Source organism: Salmo salar, chromosome 28, assembly GCF_965601325.2.
Source record: "Salmo salar chromosome 28, fSalSal1, whole genome shotgun sequence".
NCBI lineage: Eukaryota > Metazoa > Chordata > Actinopteri > Salmoniformes > Salmonidae > Salmo > Salmo salar.
The window spans coordinates 36,466,556-36,492,083 of NC_138318.1; the positions used below are offsets into that span (position 1 = coordinate 36,466,556).

At 43.1% G+C, this 25,528-nt stretch overlaps 1 protein-coding gene across 1 annotated transcript in view; it reads right to left on the minus strand.

The window, feature by feature from the left end:
- The window catches only part of LOC106589905 (calcium-activated potassium channel subunit alpha-1), a 220,986-nt gene that overhangs the window by 38,976 nt on the left and 156,482 nt on the right, over positions 1 to 25,528 (minus strand). Inside the window, exons 9-18 of the mRNA XM_045710059.2 lie at positions 23,858 to 23,949; positions 21,051 to 21,161; positions 20,410 to 20,515; positions 17,718 to 17,800; positions 15,749 to 15,818; positions 15,282 to 15,437; positions 14,765 to 14,874; positions 14,280 to 14,348; positions 7,959 to 8,045; positions 6,186 to 6,262 (exon numbers count right to left, since the gene is read on the minus strand). Of these exons, the coding sequence (XP_045566015.1) occupies positions 6,186 to 6,262; positions 7,959 to 8,045; positions 14,280 to 14,348; positions 14,765 to 14,874; positions 15,282 to 15,437; positions 15,749 to 15,818; positions 17,718 to 17,800; positions 20,410 to 20,515; positions 21,051 to 21,161; positions 23,858 to 23,949 (961 nt within the window). The remainder of the gene's footprint in view (positions 1 to 6,185; positions 6,263 to 7,958; positions 8,046 to 14,279; positions 14,349 to 14,764; positions 14,875 to 15,281; positions 15,438 to 15,748; positions 15,819 to 17,717; positions 17,801 to 20,409; positions 20,516 to 21,050; positions 21,162 to 23,857; positions 23,950 to 25,528) is intronic.

The following is a 25,528-nucleotide window of genomic DNA, read 5'->3' on the forward strand; positions in this document are numbered from 1 at the left end:
ACACACACACGTATGACGCTGTGTGTGTCACGTTGACAACTTACAGGCACGTAAAGTGGTCGAGCAATCATTAAGAGAGACAGGAGAGAGAGGGAAGCCACGCTGCTGAAGGGTGTCCTTCGCTTTACTATGGTGATGCACATTGGCTGACATGCGAGAGCAGTCACGCTCTGAACGGCCGCAATCAAAACAACATGCCAGCGTCATTCTCTTGTAGACGGACATCTTGGCTACAGTCATGGGACGGTTGGGCGGTTGGAGAGATGGAAGGATGACAGGAAGGGGAGGAAAGGCAGCAGGTTAATGGCAAGGCAAGGTTATCCTGTAACCTAGTGAGGGGGGGGAGAGGGGAAGAGTGGGAGGTACTAGGGTGGAGAGTACCTAGGGGGACATGGAAGGGGCGCTAACAAAAAGGAACAGGTGCAGAGTCAGACCCTAACTACCACGTCACTGACCAGTACAACTTCTATTCTACAATCTGAGACTGACCAACGTCGCTAAATCCCAACGTGGGCTTTAGTTTGAAAATATTCACTGATGCTAAACTTGTGTTCGTATGCACACAGAAGGAGGACCTTCAGTCAGTAGAGCTGTCGTCTGAAACTAGAGGAAGTCAATATCAAAGGGTCAAGGTGACTGGGGGGGGTAAAAGGGGGAGGAGTTAAGGATGATATATGTCCTCCGCAGGTTAAATAGACCGTCAGGAACACGGCTTGACTGTACCCTGTATCTGATATGATAGGTGAATGACTGGGTTAATGTACCCATCTGAGACTGACTGGGTTAATGTACTCATCTGAGACTGACTGTGTTACTGTACCCATCAGATAGTGACTGGGTTACTGTACCCATCTGATAGTGACTGGGTTACTGTACCCATCTGATAGTGACTGGGTTACTGTACCCATCTGATAGTGACTGGGTTACTGTACCCATCTGATAGTGACTGGGTTACTGTACCCATCTGATGGGTGAGAGGCTGGGTTACTGTACCCATCTGATGGGTGAGAGGCTGGGTTACTGTACCCATCTGATGGGTGAGAGGCTGGGTTACTGTACCCATCTGATGGGTGAGAGGCTGGGTTACTGTACCCATCTGATGGGTGAGTGACTGTGTTACTGTACCCATCAGATAGTGACTGAGTTACTGTACCCATCTAATAGGTGAGTGACTGTGTTACTGTACCCATCTGATAGTGACTGGGTTACTGTACCCATCTGATAGTGACTGGGTTACTGTACCCATCAGATAGTGACTGGGTTACTGTACCCATTTGATAGTGACTGGGTTACTGTACCCATTTGATAGTGACTGGGTTACTGTACCCATCAGATAGTGACTGTGTTACTGTACCCATCTGATGGGTGAGAGGCTGGGTTACTGTACCCATCTGATGGGTGAGAGGCTGGGTTACTGTACCCATCTGATGGGTGAGAGGCTGGGTTACTGTACCCATCTGATGGGTGAGTGACTGGGTTACTGTACCCATCAGATGGGTGAGTGACTGGGTTACTGTACCCATCTGATAGGTGAGAGGCTGGGTTACTGTACCCATCTGATGGGTGAGTGACTGGATTACTGTACCCATCTGATGGGTGAGAGGCTGGGTTACTGTACCCATCAGATGGGTGAGAGGCTGGGTTACTGTACCCATCTGATGGGTGAGTGACTGGGTTACTGTACCCATCAGATGGGTGAGAGGCTGGGTTACTGTACCCATCTGATGGGTGAGTGACTGGGTTACTGTACCCATCTGATGGGTGAGAGGCTGGGTTACTGTACCCATCTGATGGGCATCATACCTCTAGAAATGATCCACCGTATCCCAGTTACACCACAGTTAAATCACATTATATAATATCACAGTTACACAACAATTAAATCACATTATATAATATCCCAGTTACACCACAATTAAATCACATTATATAATATCCTAGTTACAACACACTTAAATCACATTATATAATATCACAGTTACACCACAATTATATCACATGCTATAATATGCAGCCTGCTGACCAGACTGCTCGTGCGCGCGTATGTCCATCTGCGCCATCGAGCGCATGTTGATTTTGTCCACCCACACGCAATCAGGACACGCAGGTTGAAATATGAAAACGAACTCGGAACCAACTATATTAATTTGGGGACAGGTTGAAAAGCATTAAACATTTATGGCAATTTAGCTTGCTAGCTTGCTGTTGCTAGCTTATTTGTCCTGGGATATAAACATTGGGGTTGTTATTTTACCTGAAATGCACAAGGTCCTCTACTCTAATTAATCCACAGATAAAAGGATTAATCTAGTTAGTTTTTAGTAATCTCTCCTCCTTCAGGATTCTTCGTCTTCTGTGGACTTTATTTGCAGTTGGCAACCAACTTTAAGGTGCATTACCACCATCAACTGGACTGGAGTGTGGACCTCAGTTCATCATTCAATCACCCACATGGGTATAGGCTGCTAAAAACCAATGAGGAGATGGGAGAGGCGGGACTTGCAGCTCGTCAAGCGTCACAAATAGAACCAAGTTCTATTTTAGCGCCTGGCTACGCAGACGCTCGTTGACGCGCGCGAGCAGTGTGGTTGCAATGATTGAATAACATGTATGTGTACATTTATTTTTGCAACGCTCGTGCACTTGACGCGGGCAGTGTGGCCAGCATGTAAATGTTTAAATAAAACAGTTAGCTGGTTTTGTGATGAACATGCTCTGTAAGCACTTAGTAACCCAAGCAAAGCTGCACTGTGAAATCTCAATGTTACCCTGAAGCCTATGATGCTAGGTATATCTTTCTCATGTTGGCATCCGTCCACAGAGAAGTTCACATGATGTAGCCGGAGGATGAGATGTTTAGCCACATACAGTACCGTACAGTACACATGTAAGAGCGTGGGACTGGGCACCGGTCTCCTGACTGCATGGGACTGGTTTGACTCAATCATAGTACTGTATGTAAAGGGGTCCTCACTTTTTTGGATTCATATAGTAAAAGTGTGCCCATCTATCACGATCACGTGACCAAAGTCCAAATATCACTCACTGCAGCAAATATCACTCACTGCAGCAAAGAACACTCACTGCAGCAAAGAACACTCACTGCAGCAAAGAACACTCACTGCAGCAAAGATCACTCACTGCAGCAAAGAACACTCACTGCAGCAAAGATCACTCACTGCAGCAAAGATCACTCACTGCACCAAAGAACACTCACTGCAGCAAAGATCACTCACTGCAGCAAAGGTCACTCACTGCAGCAAAGATCACTCACTGCAGCAAAGTAGCTGCATTTGCATTAGCTGTTTTCTAGTGACGTTTATTTGGATACATCCAAAACAACGGGCTAATGAGGCGCGATTTCGCCTGGCGTAGAAAATGTGCTCACTCGTCAGGCCACTGTTGTTCAGAGGAGCTAGCCAACAACACAGCTAACACAATCACTTCAAACTGAAGCTGGAAAGACTGAAAACTAGCTGCACTTCGTTTAGTTCTACCTGTTTTCTATTGACATTTCTTTGTATATATCCATAAAAATGATGCCAGCTGATTCATGATGTCGACTGGCTGAGAAACGTTGCCTGTCTGTCTGTCGGTCTCGTCCCGACTCCCGACACTTTCATTACTATGGGACAAATGGAGATCCAATTTGAATATTGAAACAATGCTGCAAATGTCAGAGAGACAGACAGCAATGTTTATACAAATCACCGCTGTTGAAAACTAAAAGTTAGTCTCAAAGAAATGTGAGATAATGTCTAGATGCGTTTTATAGTGGAGATCAAGTTTATAAATTGTCTGGCTGGGCTGATGAGACAGTGGATTGCGCAGTCAGATGGAACAGAGTGAATAGGCATTATAACGTCATAGATTTAGCCAGTGGTAATTTGTGGAATAGACACCGACTGGAATGTGGTTTTAACCAATCAGCATTCAGGACGTTGTATAAAGGCCAATAACTAAGTCAATATCCAATATCCAATCATGTTTGCTGCTTCCACAGTATCTTTTGATTTATTTTGAGCATTTCTTAGTTCTAACCATTGACTCATTCTAACCTCATCCAGATTGTTGAAGTGTCAGGAGGGCATCTGGTGGTAGTCTGCAGTAACTGTTTCAAGTGAAATTGAGTCCAGAGATATGGGTGGTACATTCTATCTTAGTTTTTTGACTGCGTTCAATGTTCTCCTTGACCAGAGAGTAAAGCGTGCAAATGAGATATGAATGAAGGACGCAGGCAGGTAGCAGTATTGACCTTCAACACATGATATATGAATGAAGGACACGCAGGCAGGAATCAGTATTGACCTTAGCCACATGATATATGAATGAAGAACGCAGGCAGGTAGCAGTATTGACCTTAGTCACATGATATATGAATGAAGGACACGCAGGCAGGAATCAGTATTGACCTTAGCCACATGATATATGAATGAAGGACACGCAGGCAGGAATCAGTATTGACCTTCGCCACATGATATATGAAGAAAGGACGCAGGCAGGCAGCAGTATTGACCTTCGCCACATGCGACATGGACAGTAATTTCAACAATAACAGATCTAATTCAAGGCAGTAGACTGTACTATGGAGGGGAACGGAAGGGTAACCATATCACTCACAATAGATCACTATAAGAGAACCGTTTATACATTGTTTAATGTTCCAAGGCAGCAGGAAGAGAACACATCAAGAGTTAGGGTCAATAGGTATGGACATAACATATAAAGACAAGTGTCTCCAGTCTAGGCACACCGTTCAATAAGCCTGTTTGAAATTCACCAAAGGAGAAACGTAACACAGACGTTGCTGTTGAGACTGGTCCCAGATCTGTTTATACTGTTTTTGCCAACTCCTATAATCATGTTCACGCCAAAACAATGACAGATCTGGGACCAGGGTATATGTTGCTTTATCCTCTTGCTCTTAAATCAGAACATCACATTGACCTCTACATTAAATATGAATAAGTGTACGTTCCAAATGGTTCCCTATGGTTTATATAGTGCACTACTTATGACCAGGGCCTTGTGGGCCCATTTGAAACCCAGCCTTGGAACATAGATGGAAAATTAATTTTCTGTAGACAGTTATTTGTGCACTCACTGCTTGTTTAAAAGGGGCATTCTACAGTTCGAACAATAACAAAGTGGCCCACCCTGCCACAGGTTTGGTAACCAGTTGATGGATAGGGCTGGAGAAATGTAACTACTCTCAAATTCATGAACAAAGCTATGGATACAAGGACTGACCATCCGTGATATCTAAATGATCGTTATAATGATATTTTGAGGCTATAAATATTTACATTATTTACAAACAAAGGAATAAAACAAGTGTTATATTTTGGTTTCTTATGGGGTATGTCAGTTGAACTAAGCTCATGAGGCATCTATAAGTTATATTCTTCAAGAATCAACAGGTCTATATATCATCAATTTGAATCTTAATCTAAAAATGGATATAAGAACTGCAGATTTGCCCCTTTAAAGTAATCCTACGGCCTTTCCAGATGCAGAGGTTAACTGGTTTTATCCTGTCAATTGTTAATAAAGGACTTAACTGGTTTAGTGGCTATGTAGGTCATGTCAGAACAATGTCTGCGTCCCTAATGACACCCTCTTTTCCCTATATACTACACGTCTTTTGACCGATGCCCCAAAGTAGTGCACTGTAAAGGGAATATGGCTCCATTTGGGACACAAGCCAACTGACACTACAATGTTTATACTAATGTCAGCGCTGCTTAAACCTAGACTGTAAACAAATTCCTGTCAACACTCATCTATAGTATAGTATACACATAGTATAGTACACATATAGTATAGTACACATATAGTATAGTATAGTATAGTATAGTACACATATAGTAGAGTACACATATAGTATAGTATATGTATAGTATAATACACCTATTGTATAGTGTAGCACACATATTGCATAGTATACATTTAGTATAGTACACATATAGTATTGTAGAGTACACGTATAGTATAGCACACTTATAGTATAGTATATTATATGTATAGTATGGTATAGTACACATATACTATTGCAGAGTACATGCATAGTACACATATAGTAAAGTACAGTACACGAATAGTACATGTATAGTATACACTGTGTTAAAATATCGTGCATTAAAACACTCAATAAATATTGATTTTAAAGAACAGTAAATACTTACATCGTTTACATCCACATTTCTTTATCCTTTTGGGATCTGTGATGTCATCGTGGCAAGCTTTGCAGTAGAAAAGTGCCCTATGAAAACACCCCAGACATATTTTAGTGTCCAACCATCAGTAAGTCCAAGACTAATTTAACATAATTTGATGTCAAACTCTATTTGGAGGCTTTCTGAGTCTTTTCTACAGAGAACAATTAAATACTTTCACATACAGTGCATTCGGGAAAGTATTCAGACCCTTTGACTTTTTCCACATTTTGTTGTTACAACCTTATTCTAAAATTGATTAAATCGTCTTTTCCCTTTTCAATCTACACACAATACCCCATAATGACAAAGCAAAATAGGTTTTTAGAAATGTTTGATATGTGTAAAAAATAATAATAATATCACATTTACATAAGTATTCATAGCCTCGAGTCTTCTTGGGTATGACGCTACAAGCTTGGCACACCTGTATTTGGGGAGTTTTTCCCCATTCTTCTCTGCAGATCCTCTCAAGCTCTGTCAGGTTGGATAGGAACTTTGCTGCACAGATATTTTCAGGTCTCTCCAGAGACATTCGATTGGGTTCAAGTCCGGGCTCTGGCTGGGCCACTCAAGGACATTCAGAGACTTCTCCTGAAGCCACTCCTGCGTTGTCTTGGCTGTGTGCTTAGGGTCGTTGTCCTACTGGAAGGTGAACCTTCGCCCCAGTCTGAGGTCCTGAGCGCTCTGGAGCAGGTTTTCATCAAGGATCTCTCTGTACTTTGCTCCGTTCATCTTTCCCTCGATCCTGACTAGTCTCACTGCCACTGAAAAATGTCCCTACAGCATGATGCTGCCACCACCAAGCTTCCCCGTAGGGATGGCGCCAGGTTTCCTCCAGACGTGACACTTGGCATTCAGGCCAAAGAGTTCAATCTTGGTTTCATCAGACCAGAGGATCGTGTATCTCATGGTCTGAGAGTCCTTTAGGTGCCTTTTTGGCAAACTCTAAGCGGGCTGTCATGTGCCTTTTACTGAGAAGTGGCTTCCTTCTGGCCACTCTACCATAAAGGCCTGATTGGTGGAGTGCTTCTGGAAGGTCCTCCCATCTCCACAGAGGAACTCTAGAACTCTGTCAGAATGACCATCGGGTTCTTGGTCACCCCCCTGACCAAGGCCCTTCTCCCCCGATTGCTCAGATTGGCCAGACAGGCAGCTCTAGGAAGAGTCTTGGTGGTTCCAAACTTCTTCCATTTAATAATGATGGAGGCCACTGTGTTCTTGGGGACCTTCAATACTGGAGACATTTTTTGGTATCCTTCCCCAGATCTGTGCCCCGACACGATCCTGTCTCAGAGCTCTACGGACAGTTCCTTCGACCTCATGGCTTGGTTTTTTCTCTGACATGCACTGTCAACTGTGGGACCTTATATAGACAGGTGTGTGTGTGCCTTTCCAAATAATGTCCAATCAATTGAATTTAACACAGGCGGACCCCAATCAAGTTAGAAACATCTCAAGGATGATCAATGGAAACAGGAAGCACCTGAGCTCAATTTCGAGTCTCATAGCAAAGCTCTGAATACTTATGTACATTTTTTGATACATTTGCAAACAAATCTAAAAACCTGTTTTCACGTTGTCATTATGGGTATTGTGATGTCTGTCATTATGGGGTATTGCATATAGATTGCTGAGGACATTTTTCATTTAATCAATTTTAGAATAAGGCTGTAATGTAACAAAATGTGGAAAAAGTCAAGGGGTCTGAATACCTCCCGAAGGCACTGTACAAGTACATACCTCTTAACTTCTTTGGCATCGCTGGCGATAAAGAACCCCAAGGTTCCTTCCTGCATCTTCACATGGTTCCCAGGGTTGATGAGAGTGCTGTTGTAAATACAAACAAAAATAGATGGTCGTCAATGAGGAGAATCATTCTGTTACAGACAGTTAGCATCCTAATGCATTAATCACCAGGAATGGTACACACTTAGACAAGACCACTATCTGGTGTGGACAAACAGAGTTTGGTGACTGTAACGTAGCTCATGAGAATCACTGTAAAACAAATGTAAATCAAAGTTGTCACTGGTATTATGAAATTGACTGCATCATCCAATGGGAATTTGTAATGATGTAATAATGTAATGATTGATTATGATTAATATATAGAACCTCCATCTGTCAAGGATGAGAAGGCACATTCAGGTAAGGTTAGGTGTCTTAGAGAGAACAACATTAGATCTAAGGTACTGGTCATCCCAAACCAGTTTGAGCACAACCATACCTGTATACTAGCCTGGTCACCCCAGACCAGTCTGAGCACAACCATACCTGTATACTAGCCTGGTCACCCCAGACCAGTTTGAGCACAACCATACCTGTATACTAGCCTGGTCACCCCAGACCAGTCTGAGCACAACCATACCTGTATACTAGCCTGGTCACCCCAGACCAGTCTGAGCACAACCATACCTGTATACTAGCCTGGTCACCCCAGACCAGTCTGAGCACAACCATACCTGTATACTAGCCTGGTCACCCCAGACCAGTCTGAGCACAACCATACCTGTATACTAGCCTGGTCACCCCAGACCAGTCTGAGCACAACCATACCTGTATACTAGCCTGGTCACCCCAGACCAGTCTGAGCACAACCATACCTGTATACTAGCCTGGTCACCCCAGACCAGTCTGAGCACAACCATACCTGTATACTAGCCTGGTCACCCCAGACCAGTCTGAGCACAACCATACCTGTATACTAGCCTGGTCACCCCAGACCAGTCTGAGCACAACCATACCTGTATACTAGCCTGGTCACCCCAGACCAGTCTGAGCACAACCATACCTGTATACTAGCCTGGTCACCCCAGACCAGTCTGAGCACAACCATACCTGTATACTAGCCTGGTCACCCCAGACCAGTTTGAGCACAACCATACCTGTATACTAGCCTGGTCACCCCAGACCAGTCTGAGCACAACCATACCTGTATACTAGCCTGGTCACCCCAGACCAGTCTGAGCACAACCATACCTGTATACTAGCCTGGTCACCCCAGACCAGTCTGAGCACAACCATACCTGTATACTAGCCTGGTCACCCCAGACCAGTCTGAGCACAACCATACCTGTATACTAGCCTGGTCACCCCAGACCAGTCTGAGCACAACCATACCTGTATACTAGCCTGGTCACCCCAGACCAGTCTGAGCACAACCATACCTGTATACTAGCCTGGTCACCCCAGACCAGTCTGAGCACAACCATGCCTGTATACTAGCCTGGTCACCCCAGACCAGTCTGAGCACAACCATACCTGTATACTAGCCTGGTCACCCCAGAACTGTGACAAATCACATAATATGTTACATGGACTCTGTTTTAAATAATAGGGGTAGACATGATTTATGAATGACTAACCCTACATCTGTAAGGTCCCTGTCTCTCAGTCAAGTATTGAATTTCATTGTATTGAATTGAAGGACAGATTCAACCACAAATACCACGGAGTTTCGAACGCCTCATAAAGAAGGGCAGTGATTGGTGGATGGGTAACAATAACAAATCACACATTGAACATCTTATGTATTAAACCACCCAGACACATCAAAGATGCAGGCGTACTTCTGAACTGAGCTGCAGGACAGGAAGGAAACTGCTCAGGGAGGTCACCATGAGGTCATTGGTGATTTTAAAACAGCTACAGAGTTTAATGGCAGTGATGAGGACGGATCAACAACATTGTAGTGACTCCACAATAATGACCTAAATGACTGAGTGAAAAGAAGAAGACAAATATACAGAATACAAATATTCCAAAACATGCATCTTGTATGCAACAAGGTATTAAAATAATACTGCAACAACAACAAAAATCACGGCAAAGGAATACACTTTTTGGCCTAAATACAAAGCCTTATATTTGGGGTAATTCCAATATAGGGGCCTCCCGAGTGGTGCAGCGGTCTAAGGCACTGCATTGTAGTGCTAGAGGCGTTACTACAGATGCGAGTCCGATCCCGGGCTGTGTTGCAGCCGGCCGTGACCGGAAGACCCATGAGGCGGTGCACAATTGGCCCAGCGTCGTCTGGGTTTGGCCGGCCGGGATGTCCTTGTCCCATTGCTCTCTAGCGACTCCTGCCGGGCGCATGCACGCTGACACGGTCGCCAGTTGGACAGTATTTCCTCCAACACATTGGTGCGGCTGGTTTCCGGGTTAAGCGAGCAGTGTGTCAAGAAGCAGTGCGGCTCGCCTGGGTTGTGTTTCGGAGGATGCATGGCTCTTGACCTTCGCCTCTCCCGAGTCCGTACGGGAGTTGCAACGATGATACAAGACTGTAACTGCCAATTGGGGAGAAAAAAGTACGAAAACACAACAACTACACATCGCTGTGTAACTGCCTCCTTATTTTCAAGCATGGTGGTGGCTGCATCATGGTATGGGTATGCTTGACATCGGCAATACTGGGGAGTTTTTCAGGATAAAAAGAAACGGGATGGAGCTATGCACAGGCAAAATCCTAGATGAAAACCTGCTACAGTCTGCTTTATACCAGTCATTGTGTAACGCCCTGGCCATAGAGAGGTGTTTTCTGTTCTTTATTTTGGTTAGGCCAGGGTGTTACATTGGGTGGGCGTTCTATGTTCCTTTTTCTATGTTTTGGTATTTCTTTGTTTTGGGCCATGTGTGTGGCTCCCAATCAGGCACAGCTGAAGCTCGTTGCTGCTGATTGGGAGTCACACATAAGGAGCATGTTTTTCCTTTGGGTTTTGTGGGTAATTGTTTCTTGTTTAGTGTGGTTGCACCTGACAGGACTGTTGGCTGTCAGTTTCCTTGTTTTTGTTTTTGTATAGTGTTCTTTCCAATTAAATTGAAGGATGAATACTAACTCTGCTGCATTTTGGTCCTTTCCTGAAGACAGCCGTTACAGAATTACCCACCAAAAACGGACCAAGCAGCAGAGGAAGGAGAGGCACCAGGAGAAGGACTCATGGACTTTGGAGAAGATGGAGAGGATCGTTCAGGATTCCTGGAGATGGGAGGAATTACTGGACGATGGTGAACCATGGGCTCAAGCTGGGGAGTATCGCCGCCCGCAGTGGGAGATCGAGGCGGCGAGAGCTGAGAGGCGCTGGTACGAGGCAAGGGAGCGCAACGGACACGGGAGGCAGCCCCACCATTTTTTGGGGGGGGGGCACACGGGGAGATTGGCGGAGTCAGGTGGTAGACCTAAGCCAACTCCCCGTGCTTACCGGAAGCAGCGTGGTACTGGTAAGACACCGTGTTATGCTGTGGAGCGCACGGTGTCCCCAGTGCGCGTTCAAAGCCCGGTGCGCTACATACCAGCCCCCCGCAAGTGCCATGCGAGTGCAGGCATCGAGCCAGGGCGGATGGTGCCAGCTCAGCGCGTCTGGTCTCCAGTGCGCCTCCTCGGTCCAGGTTATCCTGCGCCGGCGTTGCGCACTGTGTCTCCAGAGCGCTGGGAGGGTCCAGTTCGCCCAATGCCTGCTCTCCGCCCGTGCCGGGCCAAAGTGGGCATTCAGCCTGGAGTGTGGGTAAAGAGTGTCCGTACCAGAACTCCAGTGCTCCCCCACAGCCCGGTTTATCCTGTGCCTCCTCCTCGGACCAGGCCTCCAGTGGGTCTCCCCATCCTGGTCCATCCTGTGCCACCTCCCAGGACCAGGCCTCCAGTGGGTCTCCCCATCCTGGTCCATCCTGTGCCACCTCCCAGGACTAGGCCTCCAGTGGGTCTCCCCATCCTGGTCCGTCCTGTGCCACCTCCCAGGACTAGGCCTCCAGTGGGTCTCACCTGTCCAGAGCAGTCAGAGCTGCCCGCCAGTCAACAGTCGCCAGAGCTGCCCGCCAGTCAACAGTCGTCAGAGCTGCCCGCCAGTCAACAGTCGTCAGAGCTGCCCGCCAGTCAACAGTCGTCAGAGCTGCCCGCCAGTCAACAGTCGTCAGAGCTGCCCGCCAGTCAACAGTCGTCAGAGAGGTCAGACTGCGCTGAACTGCCGGAGTGGCCAGACTGCGCTGAACTGCCGGAGTGGCCAGACTGCGCTGAACTGCCGGAGTGGCCAGACTGCGCTGAACTGCCGGAGTGGCCAGACTGCGCTGAACTGCCGGAGTGGCCAGACTGCGCTGAACTGCCGGAGTGGCCAGACTGCGCTGAACTGCCGGAGTGGCCAGACTGCCCTGAACTGCCAGAGTGGCCAGACTGCCCTGAACTGCCAGAGTGGCCAGACTGCCCTGAACTGCCAGAGTGGCCAGACTGCCCTGAACTGCCAGAGTGGCCAGGGACGCCCGCCAGCCCGGTGAGTCCTGTGCCTACGCCTAGGGCCAGGCCTCTGTCATGTCTCCCCAGCCTGGTGAGTCCTGTGCCTGTGCCCAGGGCCAGGCATCCATCATGTCTCCCCAGCCTGGTGAATCCTGGGTCAGTGCCGTCGGAGCCGCCAGGGACGCCCGCCAGCCGGGCGCCGCCAGGGACGCCCGCCAGCCGGGCGCAGCCAGGGACGCCCGCCAGCCGGGTGCAGCCAGGGTCGCCCGCCAGCCGGGCGCAACCATCGCCGGTCGCCAGCCGGGCGCAACCAGGGTCGCCCGCCAGCCGGGCGCAGCCATCGCCGCCCGCTAGCCGGGCGCAGTCAGCGTCGCCCACCAGACCTTCGGCGCGGCCAGGTGCGCCACCTAAGAGGGCGACGTCAAGGGTGGAGCAGAGGCCACGTCCCGCACCTGAGCCGCCGCCGTAAGAAGGCCCACCCAGACCCTCCCCTTCAGAGTCAGGTTTTGCGGCCGGAGTCCGCACCTTTGGGGGGGGGGGGTACTGTAACGCCCTGGCCATAGAGAGGTGTTTTTTGTTCTTTATTTTGGTTAGGCCAGGGTGTTACATTGGGTGGGCGTTCTATGTTCCTTTTTCTATGTTTTGGTATTTCTTTGTTTTGGGCCATGTGTGTGGCTCCCAATCAGGCACAGCTGAAGCTCGTTGCTGCTGATTGGGAGTCACACATAAGGAGCATGTTTTTCCTTTGGGTTTTGTGGGTAATTGTTTCTTGTTTAGTGTGGTTGCACCTGACAGGACTGTTGGCTGTCAGTTTCCTTGTTTTTGTTTTTGTATAGTGTTCTTTCCAATTAAATTGAAGGATGAATACTAACTCTGCTGCATTTTGGTCCTTTCCTGAAGACAGCCCTTACACATTGGGAGAGGATTTCCCCTTTCAGCAGGACAATAACCTACAACACAAGGCCAAATCTACACTGGAGTTGTTTACCAAGAAGACAGTGAATGTTCCTGAGTGGCCAAGTTACAGTTTTGACTTAAATCTGCTTGATTTAAATGTATTGCAAGACTTGAAAATTGCTGTCTAGCCATGATCTCCAACATCTTGACAGAGCTTGAAGAAGTTGCAGAGTATGATGTGAAGATCGTTCACCAAAAGAATGACAATTAAATACATTTTAATACCACTTTGTATCACAATAAAATGTGAATCCAAGGGGTCTGAATACTTTTGCAAGGCACTGTATGTGTCATGCATGGTTGTGGGTTGTTGGAAAGAGAGTAGCAGCATTGTGACATTATGACAGAAACATTCTGTCATAATTCACAAATGTTAACACTTGGCAAATGGATAACCTGTATAGGGCTGCATGTGACTTGTTCAACATTATTTTTACATTACAATATCTGACAAACATCAAGATGTACAATTGACAATGTGTAATACACAAGTAGGAGTGTCTCGACCTTTGAATGCTCGGCTATGAAAAGCCAAATGACATTTACTCGTGAGGTGCTGACCTGTTGCACCCTCTACAACCACTGCGATTATCTATGAACTTTTGAACATCTTGAAGAACGATCTGGACTTAATAATAGCCATGTACATACTGCTATAATCTCCACCCGGCACAGCCAGAAGAGGACTGGCCACCCCTCAGAGCCTGATTCCTCTCTAGGTTTCTTCCTAGGTTCCTACCTTTCTAGGGAGTTTTTCCTAGCCACTGTGCTTCTACATCTGCAATGCTTGCTGTTTGGGGTTTTACGCTGGGTTTCTGTATAGGACTTTATGACATCAGCTGATGTAAAAAGGGCTTTATAAATACATTTGATTTGAACTGTACCTGCTTTCCCGTATATCAGACTTGTACTCGATAGCGATCAGTAGCAGCTTTAGCTTCACATAGCACAGTCTGGAGAGAAGCATTCAAAAACATGAATATTATTAAACAATCAATGGGAGAGAGAGAGAGAGAGAGAGAGAGAGAGAGAGAGCGAATGATGGCGAGAGAGAGAGAGGAATGTCGAGAGCGAACGATGGCGAGAGAAAGAGAGAGAGAGAGAGGAATGTCGAGAGCGAACGATGGCGAGAGAAAGAGAGAGAAAGGAATGTCGAGAGCGAACGATGGCGAGAGAGAGAGAGAAAGAGAGAGAAAGAGAGAGAAAGAGAGAGAGAGAGGAATGTTGAGAGGGAACGATGGAGAGAGAGAGACAGACAGTGGTATAGAGAGAATGAAAGTTGTAGAGAGAGAAAGAAAGAGAAAGGTGGGTGATGGTGATTGAATACAATTGATATAGTAGGTACTTCAGAAAACAGTGTCATACTTACTCACAAATGGTGGGGAAGGATAAGCCCACAAAGGCACTAGACAAGTACTCAGTGTACATTTCATTGGCTACTCCTTCCAGGTAATACTTCTGCCACGTGTCCTCTTCAATCTGAAACAATAACGGATAAAACATGGCTTGCAAAGGTACAGTATGTTATCAATAACACATTTTATTTCACTCGCACAAAAAGTTAACAAAGTGACCATAAAGCAAATAACCCTGTAAGTGTAGGTACATCTACGGTGTTATCTTAAATATAAAATGAGTATTCTGAAATTACAAATACAGTCAGAATATGGAATACTTTATATATTAAAATAGTCTGAAAATGCCCTTCATTAGTCTTTACTAAGACCCAGGCACCTACAGACAAAGTGTGACCAAAGGATGAAGAACGATGCTGTACAAAAGCCTGTGGAAAAGTGGAATAATCTCCAGCTCTTCCTGGTCATTCGAGACAGATTTGAACCAGCGACTTAACGATTACAGTCTGTTTAGGTCTCCCCCACATGTACCTTGATAAAGGACCTCATGGAGAAGAGGTTGGCCAGCATGGTGGAGAGGCCCTGAGCCAGACAACTCTGTGCTATGAAGCCAAGCTTCAGCTCAGCAAGGCAAATGGCATCGTCCCCCTCCTTCCAGTTCCAACTGGGAATGTTCAAAAGGTGGGCCTGGGGACACACAGGAAAGACGCATAGACATTAGGGTTCCAAAATGTTGGTAATTGTCCCAAAATTCCCAGGCTTTGTAGCAATCCTGGTTGGAGGATTCCGAATGTCCTCTCAATCCATTCTGATTCCGGGAATCTGGAAAAACCTGGGAATTTTGTGAAAGTTACCAGAATTTTACAACCCTAAATATATATATATATAATTGAGGTGCAGGAAGAACATCAGTAGAGAACTCATGTTCTCCTGCCTCCGCTGGAGTTTAATGACACAGTGTAATAAATAGCACTCTGAAGGGGTTGTACTGTACACACCTTGTTGTGGTACTGCAACATCTGGGTAATGATTCTGATCTTCGGATGGTAGTTCTTGATGGATATCACCCTGAGAGGTATTGTTAGAAGAAACAATGTAAGATCCCGTCTACAGAATCTTGGACTCGGTAGTAACACAGTCTTCTTGCTAAGGGAACTTGAGAGTTGACATTGGCATATTGTATGGCAGTCAGTTATAACAGTCAATTATTTTTGGTACATTATCTATTATCATTACTCGAGAATACATAGAGCTGAAGTCGGAAATTTACATACACTGAGGTTGGAGTCATTAAAACTCGTTTTTCAACCACTCCACAAATTTCTTGTTAACAAAATATAGTTTTGGCAAGTCGGTTAGGACATCTACTTTGTGCATGACACAAGTCATTTTTACAGACAGATTCCAGTGGGTCAGAAGTTTACATACACTAAGTTGACTGTGTCTTTAAACAGCTTCGAAAATTCCAGAAAATTATGTCATGGCTTTAGAAGCTTCTGTTAGGCTAATTTACATTATTTGAGTCAATTGGAGGTGTACCTGTGGATGTATTTCAAGGCCTACCTTCAAACTCAGTGCCTCTTTGCTTGACATCATGGGAAAATCAAAATAAATAAGCCAAGACCTCCGAAAAAAAATTGTAGACCGCCACAAGTCTGGTTCATCCTTGGGAGCAATTTCCAAACGCCTGAAGGTACCATGTTCATCTGTACAAACAATAGTATGCAAGTATAAACACCATGGGACCACGCAGCCGTCATACCGCTCAGGAAGGAGACACATTCTGTCTCCTAGAGAGACAGTGCAAATCAATCCCAGAACAACAGCAAATGACCTTGTGAAGATGCTGGAGGAAACAGGTTCAAAAGTATCTATATCCACAGTAAAATGAGTCCTATATCGACATAACCTGAAAGGCCGCTCAGCAAGGAAGAAGCCACTGCTCCAAAACCGCCATAAAAAAGCCAGACTACGGTTTGCAACTGCTCATGGGGACCAAGACCGTACTTTTTGGAGAAATGTCCTCTGGTCTGATGAAACAAAAGTAGAACTGTTTGGCCATAATGACCATGTTATGTTTGGAGGAAAAAGGGGGATGCTTGCAAGCCGAAGAACACCATCCCAATCGTGAAGCACAGGGGTGGTAGCATCATGTTGTGGGGGTGCTTTGCTGCAGGAGGGACTGGTGCACTTCACAAAATAGATGTCATCACGAGGAAGGAAAATTACGTGGATATATTGAAGCAACATCTCAAAACATCAGTCAGGAAGTTAAAGCTTGGTCGCAAATGGGTCTTCCAAATGGACAATGACCCCAAGCATACTTCCAAAGTTGTGGCAAAATGGCTTAAGGACAACAAAGTCAAGGTATTGGAGTGGACATCACAAAGCCATGACCTCAACCCTATAGAAAATTTGTGGGCAGAACTGAAAAAGTGTGTGTGAGCAAGGAGGCTTACAAACCTGACTCAGTTACACCAGCTCTGTCAGGAGGAATGGGCCAAAATTCAACCAACTTGTTGTGGAAAGCTTGTGGAAGGCTACCCGAAACGTTTGACCCAAGTTAAACAATTTAAAGGCAATGCTACCAAATACTAATTGAGTGTATGTAAACTTCTGACCCACTGGGAATGTGCTGAAAGAAATACAAGCTGAAATAAATCATTCTCTCAGCTATTATTCTGACATTTCACATTCTTAAAATAAAGTGGTGATCCTAACTGACCTAAAACAGGGGATTTTTACTAGGATTAAATCTCAGGAATTGTGAAAAACTGAGTTTAAATGTATTTGGCTAAGGTGTATGTAAACTTCCCACTTCAACTGTATTCACATGCTCTCAAGCATAATTTTTGTCCTCTAGTCATGTTTCAATGGCATAGTAAATGTAATATGTTTTGTAAATCAACCATTTCTTCGCAATGTATATTTGTGCAACACAATAGGTTGATAAAGTTGTCTCTGTACCTCATGATGTTGGAAGCATCCTCAGCATCAGGGTCTGCACAGTATTTATTAGCTAGGATCAAACAGGCATCTGCTGACTCTATCTGAGGGATGACAGAGAGACTAGATAAGACCTGACTATCTGAGGGATGACAGAGATAAGACCTGACTATCTGAGGGATGACAGAGAGACTAGATTAAGAACTGACTTTATGAGGGATGACAGAGATAAGACCTGAATCTATCTGAGGGATGACAGAGAGACTAGATAAGACCTGACTATCTGAGGGATGACAGAGAGACTAGATAAGACCTGACTATCTGAGGGATGACAGAGAGACTAGATTAAGACCTGACTCTATCTGAGGGATGACAGAGAGACTAGATTAAGACCTGACTATATGAGGGATGACAGAGATAAGACCTGAATCTATCTGAGGGATGACAGAGAGACTAGATTAAGACCTGACTATATGAGGGATGACAGAGATAAGACCTGAATCTATCTGAGGGATGACAGAGAGACTAGATTAAGACCTGACTCTCTGAGGGATGACAGAGATAAGACCCAAATCTATCTGAGGGATGACAGAGAGACTAGATAAGACCTGAATCTATCTGAGGGATGACAGAGATAAGACCTGACTATCTGAGGGATGACAGAGAGACTAGATAAGACCTGAATCTATCTGAGGGATGACAGAGAGACTATATTAAGACCTGAATCTATCTGAGGGATGACAGAGAGATAAGACCTGAATCTATCTGAGGGATGACAGAGATAAGACCTGGCTTTCTGAGGGATGACAGAGAGACTAGATAAGACCTGGCTTTCTGAGGGATGACAGAGAGACTAGATAAGACCTGACTTTCTGAGGGATGACAGAGAGACTAGATAAGACCTGAATCTATCTGAGGGATGACAGAGAGGACTAGATAAGACCTGAATCTATCCTGAGGGATGACAGAGATAAGACCTGGCTTTCTGAGGGATGACAGAGAGACTAGATAAGACCTGACTTTCTGAGGGATGACAGAGAGACTAGATAAGACCTGAATCTATCTGAGGGATGACAGAGATAAGACCTAAATCTATCTGAGGGATGACAGAGAGACTAGATTAAGACCTGACTCTCTGAGGGATGACAGAGTTAAGACCCAAATCTATCTGAGGGATGACAGAGAGACTAGATAAGACCTGAATCTATCTAAGGGATGACAGAGATAAGACCTGAATCTATCTGAGGGATGACAGAGAGACTAGATTAAGACCTGACTCTATACAGACAGATTCTGAGTCCCAAATGGCATCCAATGGGCCATAAGGCTCTGGTCAAATGTAGGGGGAATAGGGAGCCATTTGGGAAGCAGAGAGACTCAGGACATTAGACAGATACCAACCACCCCGGTGCTCCCTCTAAAGACACCACAGCAGAATCAGAGATCACAACTACATTCATTCAGAGCTATGAACAGTAGCTATCATACGTCACAGAGCGTTCATTTCTAACTTCTAACAAAGTACTATGTTCTTGTCGTATTTATCCTATTTATTTACCCTTTATCAATCTCAATGATTTACCTGGCTGTGTCAATGAATGTTTGAAAGTTTAAAAAAAATTTACAATTATAAAAGTAACCGATTTGTAACTCTTCATAAAGGTAACAGTGTTGTAACTCTTCATAAAGGTAAACGTATTGTAACTCTTCATAAAGGTAACCGTATTGTAACTCTTCATAAAGGTAACAGTGTTGTAACTCTTCATAAAGGTAAACGTATTGTAACTCTTTATAAAGGTAACCGTATTGTAACTCTTCATAAAGGTAACCGTATTGTAACTCTTTTTAAAGGTAACCGTATTGTAACTCTTTATAAAGGTAACCGTATTGTAACTCTTTATAAAGGTAACCGTATTGTAACTCTTCATAATGGTAACCGTATTGTAACTCTTCATAATGGTAACCGTATTGTAACTCTTCATAAAGGTAAACGTATTGTAACTCTTCATAAAGGTAACCGTATTGTAACTCTTCATAAAGGTAACCGTATTGTAACTCTTCATAAAGGTAACCGTATTGTAACTCTTTATAAAGGTAAACGTATTGTAACTCTTCATAAAGGTAACCGTATTGTAACTCTTCATAAAGGTAACAGTGTTGTAACTCTTCATAAAGGTAAACGTATTGTAACTCTTTATAAAGGTAACCGTATTGTAACTCTTTTTAAAGGTAACCGTATTGTAACTCTTTATAAAGGTAACCGTATTGTAACTCTTCATAATGGTAACCGTATTGTAACTCTTCATAATGGTAACCGTATTGTAACTCTTCATAAAGGTAAACGTATTGTAACTCTTCATAAAGGTAACCGTATTGTAACTCTTCATAAAGGTAAACGTATTGTAACTCTTTATAAAGGTAACCGTATTGTAACTCTTTATAAAGGTAACCGTATTGTAACTCTTTATAAAGGTAACCGTATTGTAACTCTTCATAAAGGTAACCGTATTGTAACTCTTCATAAAGGTAACCCTATTGTAACTCTTTATAAAGGTAACCGTATTGTAAGAGTGACCAAATTGACTTGTATAATAAGGACCTGGAATAGTTCTTGAAGAGTTGGTTGGAGATGCACTGTTGAGGCCGTTTGCTCTGCTAGCAGCTGTAAGGAATGAGTCAGGTAGGTTCATAGTCATTGAAACAGGCCGGTTACCTTGACTCTGGCCAGGTCGTGTGGGTTGAGAACAGATCCCTGGTAGAACTCCACCTGGGTGAAGTGCCGTTTAAACAAGGCTTCCAGCTCAAGATTAGGGGAAATACTGGGATAGAAAGTAGAGTGTGTTAATGTTAACCAAGGCCTCCACCTCAAGATTAGGTTGTGTACTGAGACAGACAGGAGACCTGTGTTAATGTTAGGGGTCTGAGTGAGTCAAAATTGCAATTCAGTCATAATTGCAATTCATTGTGTAGTAATTGAAGTGTAATTTATCCTAATGATGCAACGGGTTGGCTCTACCAACGGTTTCCACGGTTTCCATGGGTCTGGGTGCTTATCAGGATATAGTCATTGTAGAGTCTGAGTATTCCAAAACAAGGAAAAGTGGTAGCAGCTCCCAAAAATGACCCCAACAACCTTTTGGGAGCTGCTATTACCTTTCCTTCTCTGAAACACTCAGTATTGTTATGAGTCTTGGGGCCATTTTCCCAGACTCAGATTAAAGCTATAGTCCTGGAATAAAACACACTTTCAATGGACTTTCAATTGTTTTTTATGGTTTTTAGTCCAGGACTAGGTTTAATCTGGGTCCGGGAAACTGGCCCGTAGAGTGTAAGGAAAAAACATGGTACACTTACTTATGGAGAAAAACAATTTCTACATTGACATCATCCCTGTCCTTGTGTAGGAAGTCTTTAAGGAAGTTGGACACACTTTCAAGGGTAATATGACCACAGACCACGATGTGCCTATAGGAAATAAGATCCAGGAATAGTCATAAGATTTAAACTATGGTTCGCTAAAAGCTGCAGCCAAAATAAAGATGTTGATAGACTGCTGACGGATGTTTCACGTTCTTTCTTGACTCTGAAAATAAAATGAAATCATACGTTGAATCTGACAGAATCTTTTTTTTTTTTTTTAAAGACCTGAAAAAGTAGGTTTCCGTGTAGACAACACACACAGCCAGCCCACTGTTTATTACCAAACAACAGATCATTCTCCCTGGTTTGTACAGTACATGTTCTTTGATGAACAGGAGTCCATTGTTATGTGAACAGTTGACAGTACTAAAGCCCTTCAGACAGTACAGTCCGTCCTATGTAAGGCCTGAAGGACAGGTCAGGAAAAAAAATCACAGAGCAGAGAGCATTCTGGCTTTCCACTAACAGATTAAAAATAACGACAATTTCCTTTGTTAGAGATTATGATGCGATTGCTACATTCTACAATCCAGGAAAGAGCTTATCTTTAGCAAGATTCATGTTGTCTCCACGGGTGGGGGTAACTTTCCATCAGACAGTATCCCTGCTATAGGATAGTACCCGCAGGATTGTGAGATAAACTCTTCATCGTGAGATAAAACTCAGGATGGGGTTAAGAAGGGCATTTCTTTAAGCTGTTATTGCAATGGTCAGTTCCATCACATATTGTACCAAACGTATTGGTTTGAAGATGTAGATACAAGTCATTTATACCAACAACTTCTCACATACTGCACATGATTTTGAAATAAATCGAACATTGTGTATCTTATTACATTTCTTATTTATCATATTGTATCTTGTTTACGTTATAGAATTGGGTCTTTATGTGAATATTACAGATAAATTGTATTCATATTTGTATATGAAAAGGTATGAAAAAGGGGAATATACTAGGACAGTAGGACTGAGAGATAAGAATATGATTCACATGAAACAGAAATACACATCCTTCAGAATGCAGAAGAAAGGAGAAGAGAATAAATTACCAAAACAGACGCTGGCTATAGAGACTTGTGTAAAAAAAATATAAATTACCATATCAGACGCTGGCTATAGAGACTTGTCTAAAAAAAATATAAATTACCATATCAGACGCTGGCTATAGAGACTTGTCTAAAAAAAATATAAATTACCATATCAGACGCTGGCTATAGAGACTTGTCTAAAAAAAATATAAATTACCATATCAGACGCTGGCTGAAGAGACTTGTCTAAAAAAAATATAAATTACCATATCAGACGCTGGCTGAAGAGACTTGTCTAAAAAAAATATAAATTACCATATCAGACGCTGGCTATAGAGACTTGTCTAAAAAAAATATAAATTACCATATCAGACGCTGGCTGAAGAGACTTGTCTAAAAAAAATATAAATTACCATATCAGACGCTGGCTGAAGAGACTTGACTAAAAGAAAGTCCCAAAAAATTATCCACAACAAATTAAACAACAAAAAAATTGTCAAAACGAGCCAAGAGAAGTTTGTTCAGAGGGATGAGGCATCCAGGGATTAAGGGCAGAATCCTACTGTACTTTGAGAAACACGTGTGTAACTTGAATTTCTGCATATAATCATTCATTGATTGATGTCAATGGGAGATTTGCATGGAAATTTGAGTTATGAGCACACATCTCAAGGTAGTATTTGGCCCCTTAGGGTGTAGGTCTGACTGCAGATTAAGGCCAGGAATGTAGCAGGGCTTGGGAAATCAAATGAACTGGTGGTACCAGACAAAAAACAAGGACATAAAAGTAAACTGGAAGCAAGCGAGGAACATGCAAGAGCATATGTGGACATGAAAAAGACACAAAAGGTAGGTAGCTAGACCACTTTATTAACATTCATTTTAAATAATCTGGGAATAAATTCGATTTAGATTAGCTGATTATTTAACTGAAGGTTAGTCCCGTTTTGTAAGTTTCCTAGGACACTTAAGACACTAGTCACTGTATTTTTTTTAAATTGTGAAGTATTTTCAATGACATCATCTCTGTCATTAAGATAGAACATATAATGTTAAAAATTCAATATATTCATGAATTTAGAAATGCTATATAAAACGACTACGGCTCTAGTTGGAATCAGTCCTGACTTTACGTGCCCCCAACAAATAATACTAAATAATAACATGTGCATTGTGGTGGGTGGTAAGATGCATGTGACCGGCAAACACAAAACACAGACACAAACATGTAAGCATTCTAGTAAATAAATGAGTAAAACGTTCAAGCATATAGCAAATAATGCTTTTGACACGATGACGGCTAGCACACAAATACCGGTACAAAGCAACAACATAAGCTTTTCATGGCCAAACTCTCCAGTCACCTGTGTGACTTTAAAAAAATATATTTTAAAAAAGGTCTAAACTTCTCAATATAAAACATTTTAGAATAATTAGTGGTACTCCTCTTTAGGAGAGGGGGGCAATTTGAGAAGTCACACCAAAACCACATCTTTTAGAATCATTGTTGTGTTTGTTTATTTGTTTGACTTACTTTCTGCCTCGGGTCGAGTTATAACTCCCTCCGTATTTCTTCCGATTAAGGATGAGAGCAGCAATTTCTGGCACGTAGCGAGCAAACATGGCCTACATGCATGGAACAGAGAAAGAAAAGGGCATGCAGAGGACGATTCTACTGCGGCAGAGGCAGTAGAGCCTCCCAGTAATACTTACTTTCTCCCATTAACAGCACTATAGGAACCACCATATTTCTTGCGGTTTCCTATTAACTCTATGATTTCAGGGACGTAGCTCGCAAACATGGCCTAAGGAGAAGATAGGAGACAGAAGAAGAGACTAAAACAAAGATAGGCAAAGAGAGAGAGAGAGCAGGGCGTCTATTTTTGCTTCAAATATATCCGTAAAATCTGAAAATTCTAGAAAAAAAATTATGAAAAAAGAATAGAATAGAAAATTTGCAAAAAATATGTTAATTTCTCTCGATACAATAGTTGATGGATAGAACAAGTCAGATTACTACATTATAGTAAAAGTTAGAACAAAATCTGCAATGATGTAAATGTTATCATATTCAGATTCTAGGGGGATAAAAGTATGATAAGCAATGAAGAAGAAAAAAATGTCAGGAAATTTTACTTAACTAGCTTTTACGGATATTTAGTTAGGAAAAAAGCAGGAAAATGACACGGTTGACACTGTATGCCAATCTGTGATTGAAAAAGTTGAAAGTAATAAAAAGGAAGAAAAAAACCTTATATGCCATGTTTTGTCCAACAAACACTTATGCCAGGTTGATTTGAATAGCACAGCCTACCGTAACATATCTGCAAATTTAAATTTGCTGAAAAATGTGTTTATCCAATAGATTTGAGGCCTTGTGTATGCTTAAATTTGACTTGTAATATAATGTATAAACTTACAGTATATACAAAGTGTACATAAGAGATATACATTATTGTATACATGTATATAAACTATATAATAAATGTAACTAAACTTGGGTAGGAGAGTGATTGGTAATCATCAAATTGGTAATGTCACTGATAATACTCAGGCACAATGTCCAGAGATGAAAGAAAGGCCTTTCCGTGAACTACTGTAGTAGTATTGTACTACTGTCTGAACTACTGTACTAGGGTCTGAACTAACTACTGTAGTAGTACTGTACTACTGTCTGAACTGACTACTGTAGTAGTACTGTACTACTGTCTGAACTACTGTACTACTGTCTGAACTAACTACTGTAGTACTGTACTACTGTCTGAACTAACTACTGTAGTCGTACTGTACTACTGTCTGAACTAACTACTGTAGTACTGTACTACTGTCTGAATTAACTTCTGTAGTGGTACTGTACTACTGTATGAACTACGTACTGTAGTAGTACTGTACTACTGTATGAACAAACTACTTTAGTAGTACTGTACTAGTACTGTACTACTGTCTGAACTATCTACTGTAGTACTGTACTACTGTCTGAACGAACTACTGTAGTAGTACTGTACTACTCTCTGAACCAACTACTGCTACTACTGTCTGAACTGACTACTGTAGTAGTACTGTACTACTGTCTGAATTAACTTCTGTAGTACAGTACTGTACGAATGCCTGAATTAACTTCTGTAGTACAGTACTGTACTACTGTTTGAACCAACTATTGTAGTACTGTACTACTGTTTGAACTGACTACTGTAGTAGTACTGTACTACTGTCTGAAGTAACTACTGTAGTAGTACTGTACTACTGTATGAACTAACTACTGTAGTAGTACTGTACTACTGTATGAACAAACGACTTTAGTAGTACTGTACTAGTACTGTACTACTGTCTGAACTACTGTAATTGTCCTGTACTACTGTCTGAACTAACTACTGTAGTAGTACT